General features: G+C 45.6%; 1 protein-coding gene across 2 annotated transcripts in view; it reads left to right on the forward strand.

Moving 5' to 3' along the window:
- The first annotated feature begins 276 nt into the window (after nucleotides 1-276).
- The window catches only part of DIPK2B (divergent protein kinase domain 2B), a 32,184-nt gene continuing 10,725 nt past the window's right edge, over nucleotides 277-21,735 (forward strand). The window contains exons 1-6 of one of the 2 annotated variants that reach the window (XM_077171488.1): nucleotides 277-325; nucleotides 6,119-6,202; nucleotides 8,708-9,304; nucleotides 13,654-13,797; nucleotides 13,893-14,505; nucleotides 19,557-19,821. In XM_077171488.1, the coding sequence (XP_077027603.1) occupies nucleotides 14,273-14,505; nucleotides 19,557-19,821 (498 nt within the window). In that variant the 5' untranslated portion in view covers nucleotides 277-325; nucleotides 6,119-6,202; nucleotides 8,708-9,304; nucleotides 13,654-13,797; nucleotides 13,893-14,272. Of the gene's footprint in view, nucleotides 326-6,118; nucleotides 6,203-8,707; nucleotides 9,305-13,653; nucleotides 14,506-19,556; nucleotides 19,822-21,735 lie in introns of both variants that reach the window. The other variant, XM_054628094.2, reaches the window with a different exon arrangement.

The raw sequence follows: 21,735 nt of genomic DNA on the forward strand, positions 1-21,735 counted from the left end.
GTAATTTGCGCTACCTTCTAAAATTATTCATACAATTAAAACTTTAAAGTTTTTCCTATCAAAGTTAATAAACTTATTTCTCTGAAGAGATAAATGGATAAAAGAAAAAGAAGATTTGCTTTACAGCCACTGGCCAAAGACTAACTATTGACAGTGATTGGGGTGATTTTCCCAGGTTATGTTCAAAAATGAGACTGAAGGACACATATCAGGAGAAAATCATTTCGTTGGAAGGAGAAGAACATCTTGTCTGCCTTGAGTTAAGCCATCTCTGCAGTGATTTGGAGTGGTAAATGCAGGAACATTCCCTGGATATAGCCGTGAGGTAAGAAAACCATTAGCGGTTTCAGAAGATATTTCTGCCAGGGACATGCAGATCATTTTTTTCTATTCCTGCATGTGTAAGAAGTATTTCCAGGAGAACTTAAATAGCATCACTTGCTTGAGAGCTTGGAGCTCATGCAATGAGAAGAGAAAATGGAAATTAACAAGTAATAGAAAAGAAAACTGTTGTTCCAAACACTCTCTCCATGCATTGGGAAACACAGAGAGCTCCACCAGTGCTGCCACCAGCAAATGCCAACAGCACATTGTGAAATGCTGGGTACAGCTCTGTGATAAGCTTATGTACATATTTCTCTCCTTTAAGCAAAGAAACTTTAGGAATGGGACCTAAAAGAAGGATTGTCCTTGAATGAACTCTGAAAAAATAAAACCATACAGAACCTGTACGTAATCCTCTTACCTTTATGCATTTTTTTTGATCCAGTTTGTTGTAAAGTAAAATGCCAAGTTCACCTGCCTGCAGGTCTAGAGCTAGAGAAAGCTGGAGAGGAATATAAGTGATCTAACCAACCTTGTGAGCAAATAAGTGAGAAAATCATTAAAGACACAGTGTGTGTGTGTGTGTGTGTGCACATGAAAAATTTTACCATGTGGATGAAGTTATATATAAATACATATATGCTACATTACAGCTGACTGAACAATTGTTCTGCAGTCAACTCCAAAATTACACAAATAGGAACTTGCAAGTGTGTGTAGGCTGTGAATTCCTTGTGGTGTGAGGAGGCACCAGGAGGGTTATGCTCACCTACACCAGTCATTGCCAAGCCAGCCATGATAAAAAGCCAATAATATCAGTTCAATCCAGACTGAAATAAAAAAACTAATTGCAAAGCTGTCCATATTAAAAAAAGATAAAATAAAAATAAATATGTGGCTCTGTTTGCAAAATTAGCTGTCTTGAGGGAATCCAGTGTTTCTGAGTAAAAACCACCAGTGCTAGAGGTCTCCAGCCTCGCCCCTTGTAGCAAGGCTGGTGCCTTCACCAGCTGGACACTTCACACCAATTCATGTCACGCCTGTGGATGTGATGATGGGGACAACAGCCATGGACTAGGGGACAGAAGGGGAAAAAAACCACACAGAAAGCTGTGCATGCCTTTTTCCTTTGCTAATTTTTGATCTTACCCCGGGGGAAGATGTTCAGTTTGCCTGTTAAATCTGAAGATCCAGATGGGAGAAGGCTGTAAGCAAGACGGCTGTGACTGCTGGCATTCCTAAAGCAGAGCCACTTATTTCTTATTTCTCAGTCAGAAACAGTTTTGACAGTGGCAAAACGAAGGGAGGCAGAGGAAGTTTGCTGAACACTTCTTCCATCACTGTGGCCCTCAGTGGGGCTGATAGCAATTGTAGAAAATTAGTGCAGAAAAAAAGCAGCTGCAAACATAGGCACAGCCTGAAGCTATCAAAGTGACTCCTGAGCATTATTTTTACTCTGGAGAGGACTGCCCAGTCTCCCAGGAAACCAAGTTTGGCTACATCCTCCTCTTGCCTTTCATGTAATGTGTCAATAACTATTTATAATTGTTTTTTCCTTCACATACAGTCAGAATACACATTAACTCCAGGCAGAAGCTTTTTCTTTTTAAAGTCAGTGGAAACACAGGTTTCAATTTCCTCCCTGTTTCTGATTTATGATTAATACACATCTCCTTTGCAATGGCTCATATGCTGTCACTTTTGAACAGAAAAGCACTAGGGAACTTCCAACTTTGAAATTAATTACAGGAATAAAGGCTTCTCTGCCTATTTTCTAATTATCCCTTTCTTTGTTAATGCCAAATAATGCCTTTAGCATCTTCCTGGAAAAAGTCTCATTGATCGCACTCTGTGATTATAGTGCTTTTATCTCCCATCTGTGCTGTGAAAGCTACAGGCCTTCCATTTCCAAAGCAAAAACCTCCATGATTAAAATCATTAGTACAAACAATAAAATAAAATAAAGAAATCTGTACAGGTACATAATGCAAGCCATACACTAGGCAGCCTTATCTAGTTGTGGATGAAGGAGGAGAAAAAAAAAAAGACATGACTCTGTGATTGAAGGACAAATTAGACTTTAAACTAACCTAAGAAATTTTGCAGACACTGAGAAAACTCCCAAGCATTAAGAGTCCCTGAGATGGCTGGGCAAAGGTCACATCCCAGCCAACACTGAGCTCTGGAGCAGAGCAGTTGTGCTGCTTCACTGCTCACATTTGCTCTTTGCTGACCCCGTATCTCAGCTGCAGAAGGGGCTCTCACAGGTCAAGGTGTCATGCCTGTCCACCCTGGCCTCCCCAAAAAGCTGGGAGAGCAAGGAGGATCCTGGAGATGGAGCTGGAATTGAGATGGATGGTAGCCTGAGACCAGAGCCAGGAAGAAAGGAAGTCTTGCCAAGCTCAGGGATCAGGACAGGAGCGCCCTGGGGTGTCAGCCCCAGGAGGTAGCAGCAATCTGTCTGTCCATCTCCCCCTGCCCAGCACAAGGAACCAGCAGGGATGGAGTGATTGTGGTTTTACAAGTTATTCAATCCCCAGCTTTGCCAGGTGTCTCTGGGAGGAGGTTTCTACGTGTTCCAGATTTCCAGGCAAGATGTATTCTGTTACCATCTGTATGGCAGGTGTCTTTTGCCAAGTGGGCAGCTTTCCTTATCTCTCTCTCTGAGTAACCACACCCACTCCTCCCTCAGAGGGGACATCTGCTGATAACAGCCATTGAATGTCACTGCATGGCTGATAAGAACTATAACATCCCATTGTGAGATGTGAGCCCAGAGGGAGGAGCCAAGCATTCCTACCTGGATATAATCTGGAGATTCTGGAACACCAGCACGGCTTCTCCACTGGATTCCCAGAGGAGCAGCAGCTGCCTCTTCCCCTGGATCTTCAGAGGAAGAACACATCCTTCTCTACAGGATCCCTGCTGCAGCAGAACCACCCCTGACACTGCAGGAGGGCTGAGCCACAATTCCAATGGTTCTGCTGCCAACACCCCACAGGGTGTCAGTCTGTGTTCTGATTCTGTCAGTGTGGTTCTAGTGCACTGCATTGTTTATTTTATCCTTTTATTTCCTTCCCTATTAAAGAACTGTTATTTCCTGCTCCCATATTTGTTGCCTGAGAGCCCCTTAATTTAAAATTTATAGCAATTCTGAGGGGTGAGGAGGGTTTACATTCTCCATTTCAAAGGAGTCTCCTGCCTTCCTTGGCAGACTCCTGTCTTTCCAAACCAAGGCACCATGTACAGTGACTTTTGACCAGAGCCCAGGGAAGGGACTTCCCCAGGGTGACATCTCCCTGCCCCTGGTGGCTGCTGCTCCACTCCCCCATGAGATTTTCCCTCCTGCTGGGAGCAGCCTGTGCTCTGGGAGCAGTCACTTCACAGAAAGAGCAGAGGACAGCCTGTGCTTGCTTGGAACCCTCCACCCCTGCTGCCACACCTTGTTCTGTGCCCACCTGCCACAGCCTCCTGGGGACACCAGGGCAGGGCTGGGAGGGCTGGAAGAGCTGGATTTCCAGGACAGAGCTGTCAGCACACTCCAGAGATCTGCCAGCATTATGAAACTCACAGAAAAGTGCACGTGTGTCATTTTTTTGCTGCACACACCTCATGTCAGACCTTGCTCTCTCTTTTTTTTTTTTTTTGCTTGATCTCACTTTGGCTCCACAGCCTGCTGTTCTCTAGTTTGTTCTCATGATCCTTTGAGCTGTGCCATGGTGCTTTGAGCTGCTTGCAGAAGAGTTGGCAGATAGCTCCTGTTTTTCCTCCTGGAGTGATGATTTAACCACGGAGAGCTGGAGGGGATGACGTTTGTGCAGGTTACTGACCTGGAGGCCTGGAAGCCTCCTGGAAGAGGATGATGAGCTGTTGTGTAATGGAGAGTCCAAAAAGCACACTGAGAGCTGAATTACAAACACCTGGGGAGCAGTGGTGCTCTCAGCTCCACCTCCCACATCCACCCTTGAAATGTGTGAGTTTACTTTCCATTGCTCCCCTGATTTTTTTTTATTTTTTTTTTTTTTTGCAATTACAGAAAAAGCCAAAGCTTTTCCAGGGTAAATGTTAGTGAAGTGTCCCGGAGGATCATAAGTAACACAGCCCTGGGTTGCCCTCCTCAAACAGGATCTCAACAAAAATAGCTACAAAGAAATCACATCATAGCAGCAACAGCAGCAATGAATGTCTGATAGAGCAATTGGAGAAAGTTCCATGACTTTTAAGACAATGTGTGCTGTCAAAAAGGAAAAGAAAAAAACCTCCCATGTGTTTAAGTGTTCGTTATGCAAAAAATAAAGTCTATCTTTTTTGGCAATTTCTTGAAGGGCTGGATGTTTCTTGGGTTTTCTTCAAAGAAGATCCACAGAAACCAGTCAGAAAATGAGCACATTCCTTGTAATACCTAAAATTAACAACAGCAAGGCCTCAGTCTAGACCTGATTCACTTCTTTAAAATTAGTTTGGCCTGCACTTTTCATTTATTTACTCACCCAGCAGCCCAAGGGAATATTCTTCGTGTGTGAAGCAAAGCACGTGCCCTTGCAAGAGCAGATTTTATGCCCCTAAAAGCAAAAATGTAATGCTGCAAATGAAGGAATGCCTCATTAGAATTGCATTTACTTCACCACAAATGCCAGCCAAGAATTTTTTTTTAAAACATATACCCACACTTATGGCTTCCAGATATATTCTGCTACCAAAAAAGGCGCCACAAGTGGCCTGTGATGTGATCCCTTGTCTTAGGGTGTCTTTGCAGCTCATAAAGAGATGCCTAAGGAGCACATAAGCTAAGGGGTTGTGGGGAAAGAGAGGTGGAGGATGGCTGGCAACAATCACAATTCAAGAGCAATGCAAAGAACAATGGGGACTAGGATGGGATTCTCACCTCTGTCTTCACACAACTTCCCATGAAGAAATTCTCTTCCCCACAGACAGCTCCATCACAGCAAGAGCTAAGGATCAAAAGCCAAGCTTTCTATTAAAGTTTGTTTTAATGAAATGAGCTTGGATTCGGTTGGATTCAGTTCTGCTTTCCCATCCACATTTTGCTATAAGCAAGGTTATGGCCAACTTTTTTTATCTCAGTGAAATTTTGCCCTCATGGATCAGGAAAAAAAAAGAAAGTGGGGTGTTTGTTGTAAAACACTGCCAGGAATTCCCCCAGCTAATGATCCTTTGCTTCTCTCTCCATAGGCAGAAACAGAACGTTCTGCTTTTGGAATGGGAATCGTTTGCATATTGCAGCTGGGAAAAGCACATCAGTTTCTGAGCTCTGGGAGGCAGAGGCAGCCCAGGGAGGCACTTGCAGGGTGCCTTGCAAAGAGGTGTTAGCCTGGGCTCCCACAGGCTGCTGTGACTCTCCGTGCCAAGAGGAAAATGCATTCTATTTACAAAGTGCAGGAAAGTTGCAGAATGTTTCTGAAAATTGGTGGCCACCCCATGAATTCACTCTCTGCAGAGTTCAACAAGCAGTCAGCTGCTGAAAGAGCCTCTGAAAGTTTTCATTGAGCTGCTGGCTGCCTCCCCTCACCAGCTATCTTCCTGACTGGGGTTAAATAAGGACAAGCCTTTAAAACTGTACTATCTTAAAACAAGTTACCTTATTTTTTGCTGATTTGGCATCTATTTCCATGGAAACAGGAGCAAGAACTAGAAGCCAGCAGCTGAAGTTGGCTACACCACTGCTCTTGGCTTGTTCTACTTCCATTTCCATGGAAACTGATGCAAAATCACTGCAAACAAGGCAAAGTTTGCTTTTTTTTTAATTAACCCTTTCTTGATTTTCCACTCCTAGATTAATTTGTTGCCAGAAATGCAGACACAAAGTCAGTGGAAACGCAAGGAGGAGCAGCACAGATGCCTTCAGGAGCCTGTGCAGGTGTTTGCATGGTAGCATGTGTGTGCACTTCATTTCCTGACTCGAATCTTCAAAGTAAACTCCAATTTGCTTTGAGGATGCTAAAGAAAAAGAAGTGAGTGATGTGAGGGAGGGTGACGTGCATGATTGTCCCCCAGGGAGGTTAAAGGCAGAAGAAATAAAGTGGCAGTGGAGGGAAGCAGTTTGATGAAAAGAAAAGGCACTTCTTGCCTACAGCTTTCTACATTTCCTAGAGTTTTCCAGACTATTTCTCCTCTGAAGACATGTATGGTCTTCTTTATGGCTGAAAACCCATTGGAACTCAGATTTGGGCATTCTTTTTTCTTTTTTCTTTATTCTTTTCCCCCTCCTGATCTGGCAGTGTGCTAGAGCACCTAGAGCACATGCCACAAGCCTTCAGAGGTGCTGGGTAACACATGAAATTTAATGTGGAGCCAGAGCATTTCAGTCTGTGTTACAGAGTTTGGGCAGGCTGGGGTTGACCATGGAGCATGAGATATGCAGGTTTTCTTTGAGTTCATGGCTGAACCTCATCTGAGATAACTCATGTTTAAGGAATTGATTTACTTACCCTGCTTCGTTTGCAGGGATTTTGGTGCCTGTCCTAAAAAATCTGGATCCACACATGCAAAGCCCAATGTAATAAAGCATTGAATCATCTACCTGAATCCTCCAAAAGCCAAAAAAATATAATTTATGGCCATGCTCTGCTGTTTCACACTGCTGAACCAATGCTTGCATGTAGAAAAACTTTTACAGATAGTGACTCTGCTTAGACCTGGGGGGCTTTTGAGGAGCCTCCTGCAATTGTAATTGTTATTTCTTCTAAAATGCAAGGAGGAGGCTGGTGGGAGAAAATGGCTAAAGAGAATGGAGGTGGCCTAGGTCACACATCTAGTTACCAAAATATTAAAACACCATATTTATAGACAGAAGAGAACAGAAGCCAAGGTTTTAAGAGAGATGAAAAAAAATACAAAGAAAATCAATACTTTTCATGTCTTGATTCATTTTTTCTTCCAATTAATACACTTGCCAGTTTTAAAGAACCTCTTCATATTTGCACTGGACACAGCAGAACCTGGTCTGTACCAGCTCTGATCCCTGAACAGGAATCAATGCCTGGATATCAAAAATTGTTTATGGATATGGAAAATTGTCACCTGCAAATGTCAGCTGCATTCTTACAAGAACATTCAAGACTGTAGGGCACATATTCCCTTTGGTATGTGGGAAAAACAAAGGTCACTGCCTAAAGCGCACTTGTACTGTTAAAATTCATACTGAAATTCCCCAGTCCTAGCACTGGGTTTGGTCAAAACCACTCCCAAGGTTACTCAAAGCATGCTCCACTTCCCCCAAAATACTTCTTCTTCCACCCAGACAGCTGGAATGATACAGCTGATTAAAAGAGAGATTCCAGTCTGATGGACAGAAAACAAATTGGGCCAAATAAACAATGGGTATCTAGAAAGAAAGTTGTGGTTTTTTAAATTTATGGCTTAGCAGTCTGCCACTGGATCTGTGGCAAATATCTGTCATGTTTTATTCCTTCAGGGCATATTTTTTTTAAGATTTTTTTCATGTACCAAGTAACTAATTCAGAAGGAATCTTTTCATACCCATATTTTAAAAGTGTTTCACTTTGGTCTTGGAAAGATGGCTGGGTTTTTTAATGGCTCTGGTTCATTGGCCAACCATTTCCAAAATGGCCTTGCCATTTTTATTTTGGAAGATCATGTGTCGTCCTGCTTCTGCCTCACAGAGGAAGATGACCAAAAATCTGAATGACACCAGAAAGTCTGAATTATTTTTAACCCTTTTAACTGCTTGGATGCTGAACAAATAGCACATATCCAAGAAAAATACTGTGGGTAGGTCCTTCCCTTCTGAAAAAGTGTACAATGTGAAAATATTTCTGGTTTTCTATAGGAAAGAGATTTCTAAAAATGTATTTATTTATTTAGCCTAGGAAGTTGTTAGGAAAATTAATCCACAAACACCAGAGGTTTATGTCCAAAAAGGAGACAGAGGAGTCCTTTGACTTTATTGGAATAAAGGGAGAGGCCATGGAGCATTCCCCTGGGGTCTCTCAAATTTTTGGAGGAAGCAGACTCCTTTTTATCCCAATTTCCCAGCTGCATTTCCCTTCTCCCTTTGCCCATTGGCTGAGGTACTTGAGAGGTACAGACTGCCCAGAATGCCTGACACCAGAGATTTCCCTCTAATTTATAACCCTCCCTTTTAATTTTTAATTCTTATGGAGTTTAGGGGTTTTTCTTCCCCATTGTTTCTTTCATCTCTTAATGTCTAATTTCATTTATCAGCAAAGCTAAAGTTTATTTGTAAAGGCAAATATCTTTTTCCATTCATCAATCAGTGGAATCCTTCCCATTGTTTCTTTTATCTCCCAGTGCTGGTTTTATCTACCAGCAGACCCACAGCTCGTTTGTAAAGACAAATCTGCCATTCCTCTCAAAGTGATGCTTTCTTTCTTTGTTGCAGCATCACCAAAAACAATCAGGAGGCAGGTGCTGGTGTTGCAGCTGCAGCCACGTGGACTGGACTGGACCTAAGGAGCTGCTTGGTGGTACCAGTGGTCAAGGAGCCCATGCAAGTCACCCCCAAGGCCAGCTGCTCCTTGAGGAGGAGCTTTGCTCCCTTCCCAAGCAGCTCATCCTGGCCTCTTTTCCTCCTGCTTTGTGCAGGGAGTGACCAGCACACCCCGTCCTGCTGTGCAGCCAATTTTCTTTTCACTGTCAATTTCCCTTAGGCTCGAGATTCCTGCATCTCATTTTCAGTCTGTGGATAGTGATGCACCAAAATCCAGGATTCTCTTCCACAGTTTTTGCTGCTTGGCATGGTCTCCCATAAATGCTGCAAACACCAGAGCAGCCGATAGCATCCAGTGGCCTTCTGTACTGACATTTCAGCCTCTCACAAACTAGAACTGGTCTGATGTGCTGGCTGCAGTGCCTGAGGCTTTTCTTCTCACTGGCTTTTTCTTCCAGCCTACCAGAATGTAAAGACTTCCCAAAGAACAACAGGTTTCCCCTTCTGCAGTAGAAGAACTGAGTGAAGGAGAATCCAAAAATACTGCAGGTATAATATATATATATATAAAAAAAAATAAATATATATATATAAAATAAATTATATATTATTTAATATATAATTAAATAATTATATATTTAGTTAATATATAATTAATTGTATTATTTAATATAATTAATTTATATATATATATATATATATATATATATATATATATATATATATATATATATTATTGTTGCTTCAGATTAATTGCATCCAAGATTATCACACAATAGGAATTATTCCCTGGTGAGGAAATTTAAAAAAAAAGGTCAAATTTGCATCACTCTTTTAGTATTCAAAATGTAGAAAAATACATTCATTCATACATTCAAAATGTAGAAAAATCCATACACACACAACATCAAATGTTCTCAAAGAGAACTGAATTGCAAACATTCTCTGCCAGCTCAGCTGTGGAGTTTCACACCATCCACACCTCAGTGGCCCCTTTTTCAGTCTGTATTTGTAGTCTGGGCAGTGGTGTTTGTTTGCTTGAGTTTTTCCTCCTCCTCTTCCTTTCTCTTTCATCTTTCAGCAAAAGAAAAAGGGAAAGAAACAGGGTTGAGGAGAACAAGACTGTAACAGAAGCTGTCCATTAAAAATCCAACTGGAACAAAAATTTTCTGTTGCAGATCGCTTCAAAACAGATGTTTCTTTCATAATCATGCAATTGGGAGGAAAACAGAGAAGAAGGAAGTGATCGCATCCTCCCAAGTGCTGGGAGTTTTGTAGCATTCAGAATCACATTTTTCGTTTTGAAAGAATTGAAAATGTGTCAAGATGCTCTAGCTATTAATCCACACATCCAGCCTGAACTGGGATTGAAGTGATAAGCAGTTTGATACCCAGTCTGTACTGATTATTTGGCAATAGTTTAATGATTATCTTGGCTATGATTATTGAAAAATGTTATTAATAATAATCATGGTTGCACCACACCCCTCTGAGCTGCTTTCCACCCTGTCCTGCAAAGCCGCTCTGTGTGACAGCCAAGGTCTTATCCGGGCCCTGCAGGCAGCATGACCCAGGCAGGGATTACTGAGGGCCTCAGGAAGAGCAGGAGCCTCTCCTCTTCCAGCAGAACTTTGATTTTTCCTGTCTGTTGTTTCCTTTCTGTGTGATGCAGCCCTCCTGCAACCCACGCAGCAATCCATCCTTGCTGAGCAGGCTCTTTTGAAAAATAACCTGGGCTGAAGACGAAGATGAGATGATGTGACACCCAAAATCTGCTGGTTTAGGTTGGCCAAGCAGCAAAATCCCCATGACAGGTGCAGGTCAATAACAGCAAAGACCCTGGTGGCAATGTCAGCTGAGGAGCAGCAGCACTGCACCTTCTTCTCCTCTTGTTTTGAAACACTTATTGGTGATTATCCCAAACTATTTAATTAATTTTAACTAATTTAAAAGGTCTCCTGCTCTGCAAAGTAATTTCCAGTGTCCCACTGGAATTAACAGTGCACCCATGGGATGGGGAGAGGGAGGCTGCAAGGCTCTGCTGACATGAAACCCACCCCTGGGGGCAGCTGGCATTGACCAGGGAATGTGGGCAATAGACTGGGGTGGAAAGAGGCAGTGAGGAACAGCTGGATTGCATTAATGGACTGGATGGAAACCAGGAGGTGGGTTAAGGTATATTTCACCCCATGAATACTTGGGAAGAATCAGCTTGTGTTCTCCTGATCTCCTCCAGAACCAGCAGCAAGGGAGGGCAGGCCCTCTCCCACCTCGATGGGCAGCTGGAGATCACAGCCATACCCACCCAAACCTGCAGGGACTGGGTGCTTTTGGGACCCAGGAGCTCCAGTGCCCACATGGCTGTGATCAGAAGTGGGGCTGCACTTCCAGGTGTGTTCCCACATCCCTCATGGCACGTGGAGAAAGGAGGGACCAGAGCTAGATAAAAAACTCTTACCTCTGTTGGTAGAAACCACCCCAAAAGCTTTTCTGCAACTGTTCTGACCTCGATAGGGCAGTACATTCATACTGATCCTTTTTAGAAATTGTTAGAAATTACAACTTTTAGAACACTAACGAGGCTTTTCTGTCAGGGCCATGTTCTCACATGGTTAATGGTGTTGCATAGGAGTCTCTCTTGTACAAGTTTTGTGAAGGTCCCATGGGGTTGTTAGGGCCAGTCCTTGGTTCCAGCAAACACCATGGTGATCCATGCCCTGAAAATCCCACATCCTGGCACAAGGAGAAGATCTACAAGGCTCCTGCAGACCTGGCTGCTCTCCACCTGACCACAACAGCTCTGTACTGTGTCACCAGAGGGAAAGGAAAACAAATACAAAAGAAAGCAAATACAGGTTTGACATTACCTGCTGAATGACCTCAGTAAAAGAGAGGGCACTTTCAGGAGTGCAGCCCCTCTCACAACACTCACCCAGCTGTGGTTTCTCACCTGCCTCTCTGGCTAGTTCAGATATACATCTATTCATTTTTAAGCTTTGGTTTTTTCAGTGCTGTGAGCATGAATGAGTGTTTCCTACACACATCATCTGTGCTCAGGGACTGCCCAGCCTGAGCAGAAATGTTTGAGGGAAGGAGGGAGCTCAGATCCTGGGGGTAAATGCAAATGCCAGCAGCAAGCTTGAGATGGTCATGATGGACCTGCTCCCATTCTTCAAATAAAAAGTTGCTTTTATAACACTTCAAGGTAATGCAGGTGTGATACACTGTACAAAAGCACACTTACACATGCTGTTCCTAGGGAGGCATAAACATTGCTTTACATGTGCCTGAACTACATAAAAGTGCAAGAACAACACGGACACTGAGGCATCATTAATAGCACAGAAAGCCCACTGCCCATGCATTGGGTTTTGTGCCAGACCCTGGGGTTTGCATTGAGAAAGGCTCAATTACCACCCCCAGAGGTTGAAGCCCTCCCCTTTCCCTGGGGCAGCAGAGGCTGGGGCACCAGGAGATGGAAGCCTAGGTGTGCCTGCTTTAAAATCACAGGAGAGGGTAGAAGACAGAAGGAAGGCAACTGAATTAGTAAAGAAACTGAAGGATATGTGGTTTATGCATTACATAATGAAGATAAAGACAGATTGCTGGTGTGTAATTTTGGTACCATCCAGGGAAGAGCTGGGCAGGGAGCAATGTGGGCATGGCCAAATTTGCAGAGCTACTGGCAGGAAACTGTGGGCAGGGCTGGTTCCTGCAGAGGGGAGAGGAACAATGTACCAGCAATAGAAAAGACCAGGGATAAACTTCTGGAAGTGGGACACAGCTAATATTTGTTTAGCTCTGTTTCTGTCTCTTTCCACCAACACGTTTCAAAGAGCTTTACATTGGAGTGTTAGGCCAAAAGCAGTGATGGCTCAATGCAGTTGTGCTGAGTGCACTTGCTGGTGTATTAGCACTGCCCAGCCCCTTTGGCTTTGCAGCTTCTGCAGGGTTCATGATATCCTCCTTTCTTCTCAGCAGGGCTCCTCATCCTCCTCTGTCAGTGCTGTACCCTCAGAGGCAATCCCCAAACCTCACCATCTCCATTTTGTGCACCAGGAGGTGAGGCAACCCCCCACAAGGGCATGGAGCCAAGGAGAGACCCTGGATGTCCCAAGTGCCACAACTAAGGAGTTTCTGTGCTTTAAATAGCTGCCTTGCACTGCTGGGATCACCCAGCAGCCCCTTCAGAGAGTGAGGGGTAATCACAGAGCCCAAGGCACCTCCCTGTGGCTCTCACATCCCTTAGTACCATCAGGTTAAATGCCAGAGGAGATAATAAAGGATGGCTACAGTGCACCCCTTCTTCCATTAAAAATGTGCTGGGAAATGGCTTGGCCACTTGGTGTGAGTAGCCCAGCTGGGGGATGAGCAGTCTCCAAAGCCTCAGTCTGCTCCTCCCTGCTCCCATGGTGAGATATGGCCCAGGAGAGTCTCCTGTGTCACTGAAAACACAACAGCTGGGATGGAGAGGACCCAGGCCCAGTGCCACCACAGCAACATGTGCTGCCTGCAGCCAGAGTGCCACTTGCTCCTTCAAGGTGGGCTTCCCTGGCCCTGAGCATCCTGCCAGATCTCCTGGCATAGTCCCCAGCACCCAGGCCAGGATGGGTAGCCACCAGTTTCCATAACTTCCAAGTCTTTGTCCTAACAAGAACACCTTTTGGTGTGATCACAGTAATCTCTAAGTCTATTTGAAACTTCTGACATTCTCCTGAGTTCGCCCCCATCCCTTTCTCTAGCTTCTTTCCAGTGCCAGGACCATCAAGAAAAGACATTCCAAAGCACACGTGTCTTGCCGAAAACCTCATTTTCCAAGAGGGGCGTAGAGGTCAGGCTGCTCTATCAGCTGGGAGTTTTGGGAAAGCTGCAGGCTATCCTGCTTTCTTTTTTTTTAGCAACCACTGCTGAACAATGTTGTTCTCAAGAAACAGAACAATGATGATTCCACCTGACAGCCTTTCAAGAGAAGGGCCAAGGAAGCATCCAAGAAGTCATGTCATGCACCACCACAAATCTCCTGGAATAAAGCAACACCAAAGGTCTGGCTTCTGGCAAAATGTGCATTTCTGCCACGCTACTACTCCTCCCAAATCAGTTTTTTTACTAAGTGTCCCACATGTGCCCTTTTCTCCAGCGACAGGATATCCTTCATTTGTCTGCACCAAGAGCAGATGAGCACTCCTTGGTGTTGTTTCCCAAGTCTGCTGATGGGAGGGTCAGCAGGGGCCAAAGCAGCTGCAACAAGGAGAGGAAAGACAACCATGGCAACCCAAGTTATCTGCATCCTCCATGTATTTCCTTCTCCCCACCCTACAGCATATCTTTCCCACCCAAACCTCAAGCCAATAGAGCCAGTGACCAGCTGGCAGGATGGGGGCTGCAGCAGTGTCTCCTGCACCCAGAGTGTCTGGCTGTGTTTCGGGGCTCACCACTGCAGGCTGAAGTCACCAAAAAGAGACTGAAATCCTAGAGAGGGACAACTTGCAAAAAGCAGAGAGCTCTCCACTACTGTAGATGGGGCGCTGGATATGCTGCCTTTGCTCCAGAGTTGCAGATCCATTGATGCTGCTCCTGGTTTTGGCTCTGGGCTGTAACCCTTCCACAGCAGCAGCAGCAGCAGCAGCTTCTCCGTCTGTGCCCCACGTCAAACCCAGCTACAGTTTTGGCCGGACTTTCCTGGGACTTGATAAATGCAACGCCTGCATTGGGACATCCATATGCAAGAAGTTCTTTAAAGAGGAGATAAGGTCAGAAACTCAGCAGAGTAATTTTTAAAGCGTTCTGTATAGTAATTTCAAAGTTGCCTGTTAGAATTTCCAAGTATTTTCATGAGCAACAATGCAAAGAGCAACTTAGCACCCAGTTGCCATTTCAGCACTTAGTGTTTTAATTAATGCCTGTAAGCTCATGCTTTGTCTCTTTTCTTTTAAAGCAATGCAAACATGATCAGACTTCAGCCCTAAACTATAACTTGAAAGCAGGAGTAAAAGGCACAAATTTCTGTCTGGAGAGGGGCTCTGAAAAAAACTCAAGGCAGTGATGGGGGGAGGGAAGAGGGAAGGAAGAAATCAGCCCGTTTAGATTTACTGGAAGAATTTTATTATGAGCAAACTGACTAAAGGCAAAAGGGGGTTTAGCTTTGTGTGCTCCCAACAGAGTATGTTAACTACAAACATACAAACATGCTGTATAATTCTGTACCAGGTGCAACAACGTGAATGTGCAGAATTTCACGTTTTAACTAAGATCAAAAGGGATCTAAACCTGCCTGAGGCATGAGGACTTCTGCACATGAGGTTACCCACACGCTTGAAAATAGCACACAGCTAAATTACTGGTACATTTTGGGGAGATTTGTGTGAGAACTTGAAGGCAGAAATTGCATCTGCCTCGCTGTTGATGAGACACACACTGTCCAAGTGGTCATTGGACCAATCCAATCATTTTTAGGCTCAAAAGCAGAGCATATCTGATGACAGCAGGGAAAATGTTGCCACTTGAATTTGAGGAAAAAGTCAAAGGCAGTGCTTGGCAGAGGAAGGGTTTATTGGGTCTGATATGATTTATAGAGCCATATGCACTTTCTTTTATAGATATAAAAGCCTGGGGGAGAAGAAATTATTATAGTAAAATTGTATTTTTAATGCTATAATGTAAGTAGTATAGTATTAGACAAATCACCATTTTTATCTTAAACTATCCTATAAAATGCAGCATAGTAAAACCATAATGGTTTGTCTGGGATGGACTTGTAATACCAGACATCCATCCTTGCACTGCTGCTGGAAAAAGGCAGCTTGTGGCTTTGCTGAGCCAGAGCACTCCTTGCTGCTGCACATTGGGGGTCCCAGTCCTTGTCACTTTGCCCTTTTGCTTTCCACATCCACAGTGCCAGAGTGAGCAGTGAGTGAGGTGCACAGGGCTGAGTTCTGGGTTTCTCCCAGCCCAGCCTGGATTCCTGTCCCAAAATGCAGCGTGGATTTACAATCAGCCCAGCATGCTCAGCTGGCTGACAGGCTGGTGGGGGTCTGCAGGGGCCAGGGGTGCATCCAGGGCAGGGTCTGCTCTGCATTTTAATTCTCTGCAGCAGGATGGCATCACAGCTGCCTCCTGCCCCAGCCTGCTGCATCCCCACTCACCTGTGCAGGGTTTTTAGGGAATTGCTGCCAGGTACAAAGCAGCTCCCTTTTGGTTACTCCCACTTGGCCACTGGGGAGGCTGGGGCCATGCAGGCTCCCTCAGCCCTGCCAAAACCAGCAGAAGTGCCTCTGGCTGTGGGGTTCCAGCTGCACAGTGGGCTGTGGCAGAGAGGGGCTACGTGAGCCACGGCAGGAGGGCCCCGTGCTGGCTTTCCTCCCAGGGACAGCGGGAACAGGGAGCACAGGCTCCCACTGGGCTCCAGGAGTGCAGAGCCACAAACATGTGGGAGCACAATTCTTCTGCCTCAGGGGACACAGAGGGGCTCCCTAAGCCAGACACTTCTTTTTCTCTCCCACCAGCCTGCAGCTGGCATCCCACACATAAGTGATAACGTGAAGTTCTGCTGTGAGCGCTTCGGGAAGGGGAGCTTAAAAATGTTCTCCTGAGCACTCACTCAGCTTCAGGCTTTCCTTTGCATGGGTAAAACTTTTTCTCCCACTTGATTTCTTGAAAAACTGGGATTATTTTTTTGCAAGTGGGAGCTGAAACTAGGGGAATTTCAGTGGTGCTTAGACTCTTTGATCCACCCTCGTACCTTTTCACGTGTTCGCAAAGGTGGATGGCGCTTGGGCTTCTCTGTGCTAATTCACATTGGAACATGCTTCATTAATTCTCCATCATTTCTGGGAGCTCTGACATGCGTTCCCAGTGAGAAGATGTGAGTTTTGTTCCCAGAACGGCTGGTGACTCATCTCGTGCTCTAATGTTCTATACTTCCCTTATCTTTGCCCAACTTTATCCATCTGTAAATGAGGACACCAAGCCTCTCTACCAACTGTACTGAGAGCAGAGAGCAGTGGAAGTTTTTGTAAAATATTAGATTTTCAAAATACCACAGAACTGAGCCGACCAAAACTATTCAAAGACTTGTGCCAATGCTGGTCCTGAGCTTTGTCCAAGAATAATGGGAAAGAAGACTGAAGAAGCTGAAATGCTTCAATTAGAAGGGGGTTTATAGGTTACTTCTTTATTTTTTTTTTGTTTTAAGGCTTAGCTTACTTCTTTTTTAAATAAAATCAGAAATTCCAAATGCAAGCAAAATTATTTTGGCTGAAACAAAATACTTCATTTCATTCAGAAAAAAAAACAAAGGAAAACTAGTTTGGATTTCTTCAGCATTTAGTTCTGGGTTCATCTAAAATCTGTAATCTATGACTCACTTATTTGCATAGATTTTACTGAAGGTCTTAGAGGATTTGCTGGCCCTTAGCTAAAAAGCTCTGTACAAGAGGGAGTGGTTACAGCACAACTTGATGATGAATCTTGAAAGTATCCAGCAAATGTGCCAGGCCAGTGCTGTGCTGCCCAGAAATGATGCCAAATACAGACTTGCTGCAGCCCATGGCGGGTTCCCAGGCCAGGGTGGTTCTTCCCCCAGAGATCTGCAGAGGGAATCACTCCATCCACCCTCAAATTAATGCTCAGCCTTGGATTTCACACATCCATGTGCTGCTTGCACACTGGAGGTGGCACTTTCCTGCTATCTGCCTGATATGATTTCCCCTGAACACACAAGCTTGAGTCAAGTCACAAGGCATATTTGAGAAAGAAAGAAAGAAAGAAAGAAAGAAAGAAAGAAAGAAAGAAAGAAAGAAAGAAAGAAAGAAAGAAAGAAAGAAAGAAAGAAAGAAAGAAAGAAAGAAAGAAAGAAAGAAAGAAAGAAAGAAAGAAAGAAAGAAAGAAAGAAAGAAAGAAAGAAAGAAAGAAAGAAAGAAAGAAAGAAAGAAAGAGAAAGAAAGAAAGAAAGAAAGAAAGAAAGAAAGAAAGAAAGAAAGAAAGAAAGAAAGAAAGAAAGAAAGAAAGAAAGAAAGAAAGAAAGAAAGAAAGAAAGAAAGAAAGAAAGAAAGAAAGAAAGAAAGAAAGAAAAAGCCAGCCAAGAGCCATCTCTTCCCAGTACGTGCCTGGCACACTGTGCCCACTTTGCAGATTAGGCACTGGGAGGGGTCCTGATGCACAACAATCACAGTGAGGCACAGCAATTATTCTCTTTTCTTTAATCCTAGCTCAAAATCCTAGACCAAAACCAAAAAACCTAACCAAAACACTAACAAACCCACCAAAAAGAAACCCCAAACCCAAACTAAGTGTTTATTATCATGTCAGGTGCTCTAATTGTAGGGAATCTTTAGTTTCATATCAGGCAAAATGCCCAAAAACTGAAATGCAGGAATCTGCCAAGCTGTTCACACAAGGTTCCCCCACTTCTAGTCATCCTCCACGGCAAATTTTTGGAAGGAGGCACATGGCAGGAGTTGAAAGCCAAAGCAGGGGAAGCACCAGGGTTTCACCCATCCTGGGCACCTGTGCCTGCCCCAGAGCTCAGCTGCACAGGGTCTGTGGTGGGGAAAGGGAGTGGGGTGCTGCCTTCAGGAGGGATCATCTGATCAGTTTCTGATTGCAGATGGTGGCTCATGTCACTGAGTCAGTTATTTGCCTAAAATCATAGAAAATTAATCCTCTGTGCCAATTTCCCAAATGGAACTTGAAAGGAGCGACCAGCTTCAGCTTTCAGATTTGTTCATGTCTTGTAAGCTGTCTGAAACTCCAGCTAGGCTAATCCTGCAGGGAACCTCTTGCCTCTCCTGTTTCACTTCTGAGCTACTGGCTTTAACTTAGGGTGAGATTAAATTAGAACGTGCTTTCCTACGCACTTGGACAAGGAGCTCAGGGCAGGAGGGTTCAGAAGCAGCAAGGGCAGGATGCTGGCCAAACCAAAGGTCAGAGTTGGGCCATTTTCCAAGAGCAGGTTACAGACACCCTCCCAGAGCAGGCACCGCGCTCCTCGGCTCCGGCATGTGTGACGCGCGTGTGGGCAGGGCTGAGGGGGCTGCTGAAACAAAAAAAAATTACCCAATTACCCAGCCCATATGCTCCCCTCCTGTGCCTGTGGAGGGGGAGCAAATTAGTGCAAGATCTCCATGGCTACAGAGGTGCTGCACACCCAGGACACGCACACCCTGTCCCCCCATCACACCCTGTATCCCCATCACACCCCAAACTCTGCTGATATCAAGGAGGTCACTCATCCTGGCTGAAAAATAGTCGGGGATGTTGGGGGAGAAAATACAGTCAGGGATGTTAGGGGAGACAGGTAGACCCCTGCACTGACAAAAGCCACCACCTCAAAACAAGAGGCAATTTTGATATTCCCAAGTACATTTGTTGTTAGGTTTTAATATCAGGACAGACCTTTAAAGTGTCAAGTAGTCCTGTTTTGGGATCCTTCCTCTAGAAATAGGAAAATTTAAAAACACCAGGAATTCTTCATGAACCAAAACCCTGCAGCCCTCTCCCTTTCCTCCCACCCTCTACCCAAAAGATCCCATTTAGATGTTTTACCCTTCACTCCATGGCAGCATTCCTGCCAAGGGATGGTATTAGTGGGAAGCAAAGAAGGACTTTTTTACCAAAGCACATTTCCTTAGCTGATGGTTTCAACCTGCTGCCCCTGGGGCCACCCAGTTGGGGTGACTCAGCCTTTGCCAGGCACGGCAGGAATCCCCAGGGGCCGGCCTGGAGGAGCAGCTCAGCGGGGCGGGCGCTGTGTCCGTGCGGTTTTTAACCCGCTCTCCGTGGGGCTCTCCCTTTGGTTTGGCAGGTTTGACACCTGGCTTTCTTCTCATTTAAAGCTGCCCCCCAGCTCCCTGCTCAGCTACTCGGGCAACTACACGGACGATGCCAAGAGCTGGCGGCTGGTGGACATCACCCGCCTGACCTCCAAGTACCAGCACGACCGGGCGGACAAGCGCATCTGCACCTCCCTGCTCAGGACCAGGAGCTGCAGCCTGGAGCGCGCCCTGCGCCGCACACAGCGCTTCCAGAAGTGGCTGCGGGCCAAGCGCCTCACGCCCGACCTGGTGCAGGTCTGTCTGGGGGTTCTGGTGCCCCAACACAGCTGGGGGAGCACTGGGGAGAGCAGGTCCCGTGGGGTTTAGGGGTGTGAAAATGGTCTTGTGGGGATGTGGTTGTAACTCCCTGGTTGGAGGGTGAGATTGGGTGGTGGTGGGCGCTCAGCCTGGTCAGTGGCAATGGGGCAGCCTTGTGTGCCCCCAGCCAAGTCCACGTGACAAAGGGAGAGGCAAAATGAAGCACATCTGCACCTCCCTGCTCAGGACCAGGAGCTGCAGCCTGGAGCGCGCCCTGTGCTGCACACAGCGCTTCCAGAAATGGCTGCGGGCCAAGCGCCTCACGCCCGACCTGGTGCAGGTCTGCTTGAGGGTTCTGGTGCCCCAACACAGCTGGGGAGGCACAGGGAGTGCAGATCCTGTGGGGTTTAGGGTCTTGTGGGATGTGGTTGTAACTCCCTGGTTGGAGGGTGAGATTGGGTGGTGGTGGGCGCTCAGCCTGGTCAGTGGCAATGGGACAGCCTTGTGTGTCCCCAGCCAAGTCCATGTGACAAAGGGGAGAGGCAAAACGGTGCCTTGAGGGCAGGAAGAGCGCCACAGTTGAAGGCCAAGCCCTGCCAGCCATAGGTAATGCTGTGGCACAGCCTGTACAGGGCTGGGATGGGCCTGGTCCCAGCACCAGCTCCTGGCTCCTTGTGCAGGTTGAAGCTGAAGTCCTGTGCAAAGCCATAGCTTTGGCTCTTACCAGGTTGTAAGAGCTGAAATGAGGGATGCAGGACTCCAGGCACTCTCCAAAATGCAGTTTATTCCATCCAAGAGGTTGCAGCAGCCCAGGGTGGTGGGTGACAGAGCCTGTGCCCACAGCTGTCAGCTCCAGCTGCAGGCAGGCCTGGAGACCCTTTGGTTTAGGTTACAATGCATTATAGACTGTTCTTTGCTGAGCATCTTCATGCAGTACAACCAATCTATACCTGAACTTTTATCTATAGCCTATCATAACTACTGTAATTACCATAGTCATGTTACTGTTCTCCAGTCACTAAAAGTTAGTACATTGCAGTTTAACCTAGAAGTTCTTTTTCAGTTTTCTTGCAGTGGAAAATTCTAAGTCGTTTTTTCTACTTGCAACATTGGCTGACTTGTTTGCCTGTGCTGTCTTTCTGCTTGGTAAAAACATCTTCTTGTTTGGGGTGGGTTTATCCTTTGCTCTAAGCCATAAAACCCCTTCTGACTAACACACCCTGTGCATCCTTGGTTATCATGTCAGACTGGCCCAGCAATTCTTTTCCTCTATATCAAAACCTGCTTCCATTTCTATTCTTCTTCAGATTCTACATTCAAAAATCTTTCTGCCAAGCACACATATCTGTGAGACTTTTTTGTCAAACTTTCATCCTTCCCAACACCAGGTGGCTTCAGGCACGGGGGTAACAGCAGGCTGTGCACACAAATGTGGTAACAGCTCCCATGGGGAGATTGCTGCCTTTTTTTTTCTCTAGTTTTCCATCATGTCTCAGCATTGTGGGGTTTTGGGGTTTTTTTCATCATAAAGTTGTACCCACAAGGGCAGCCAGTGCCTTGAAAGCGATTTTGCTTTGGGCCAGGGGCCAAGCCAGTGTGGGTCTCTCTTGCTTGTGGCTGGCAGGACGAGGGGCATGGGCAGTCAGAGCCAAAGCCTCGATTACTCCTCCTCCTGCCATCCATAGCAAATGACCTCAGGCACAAGGAAGCACACTGCCCTTTCTCCCACAGTCCTGGGGTGTCACAGGTGAAGCCAGGACAGGAGCACAGTGAGTGTGGGTCACACCACCAGGTAAATGGGCAGCTACAGCACAGGGCATCCCCCTCACCCCACCCAAACAACAGCAAAACATCACAACAACCCCTGGAAAGGGCAGGGGCCAGTGTGGGGGTTGGATATACACTGAGCAA

This window comes from Agelaius phoeniceus, chromosome 2 (assembly GCF_051311805.1).
Source record: "Agelaius phoeniceus isolate bAgePho1 chromosome 2, bAgePho1.hap1, whole genome shotgun sequence".
NCBI classification, from domain to species: Eukaryota; Metazoa; Chordata; class Aves; order Passeriformes; family Icteridae; genus Agelaius; species Agelaius phoeniceus.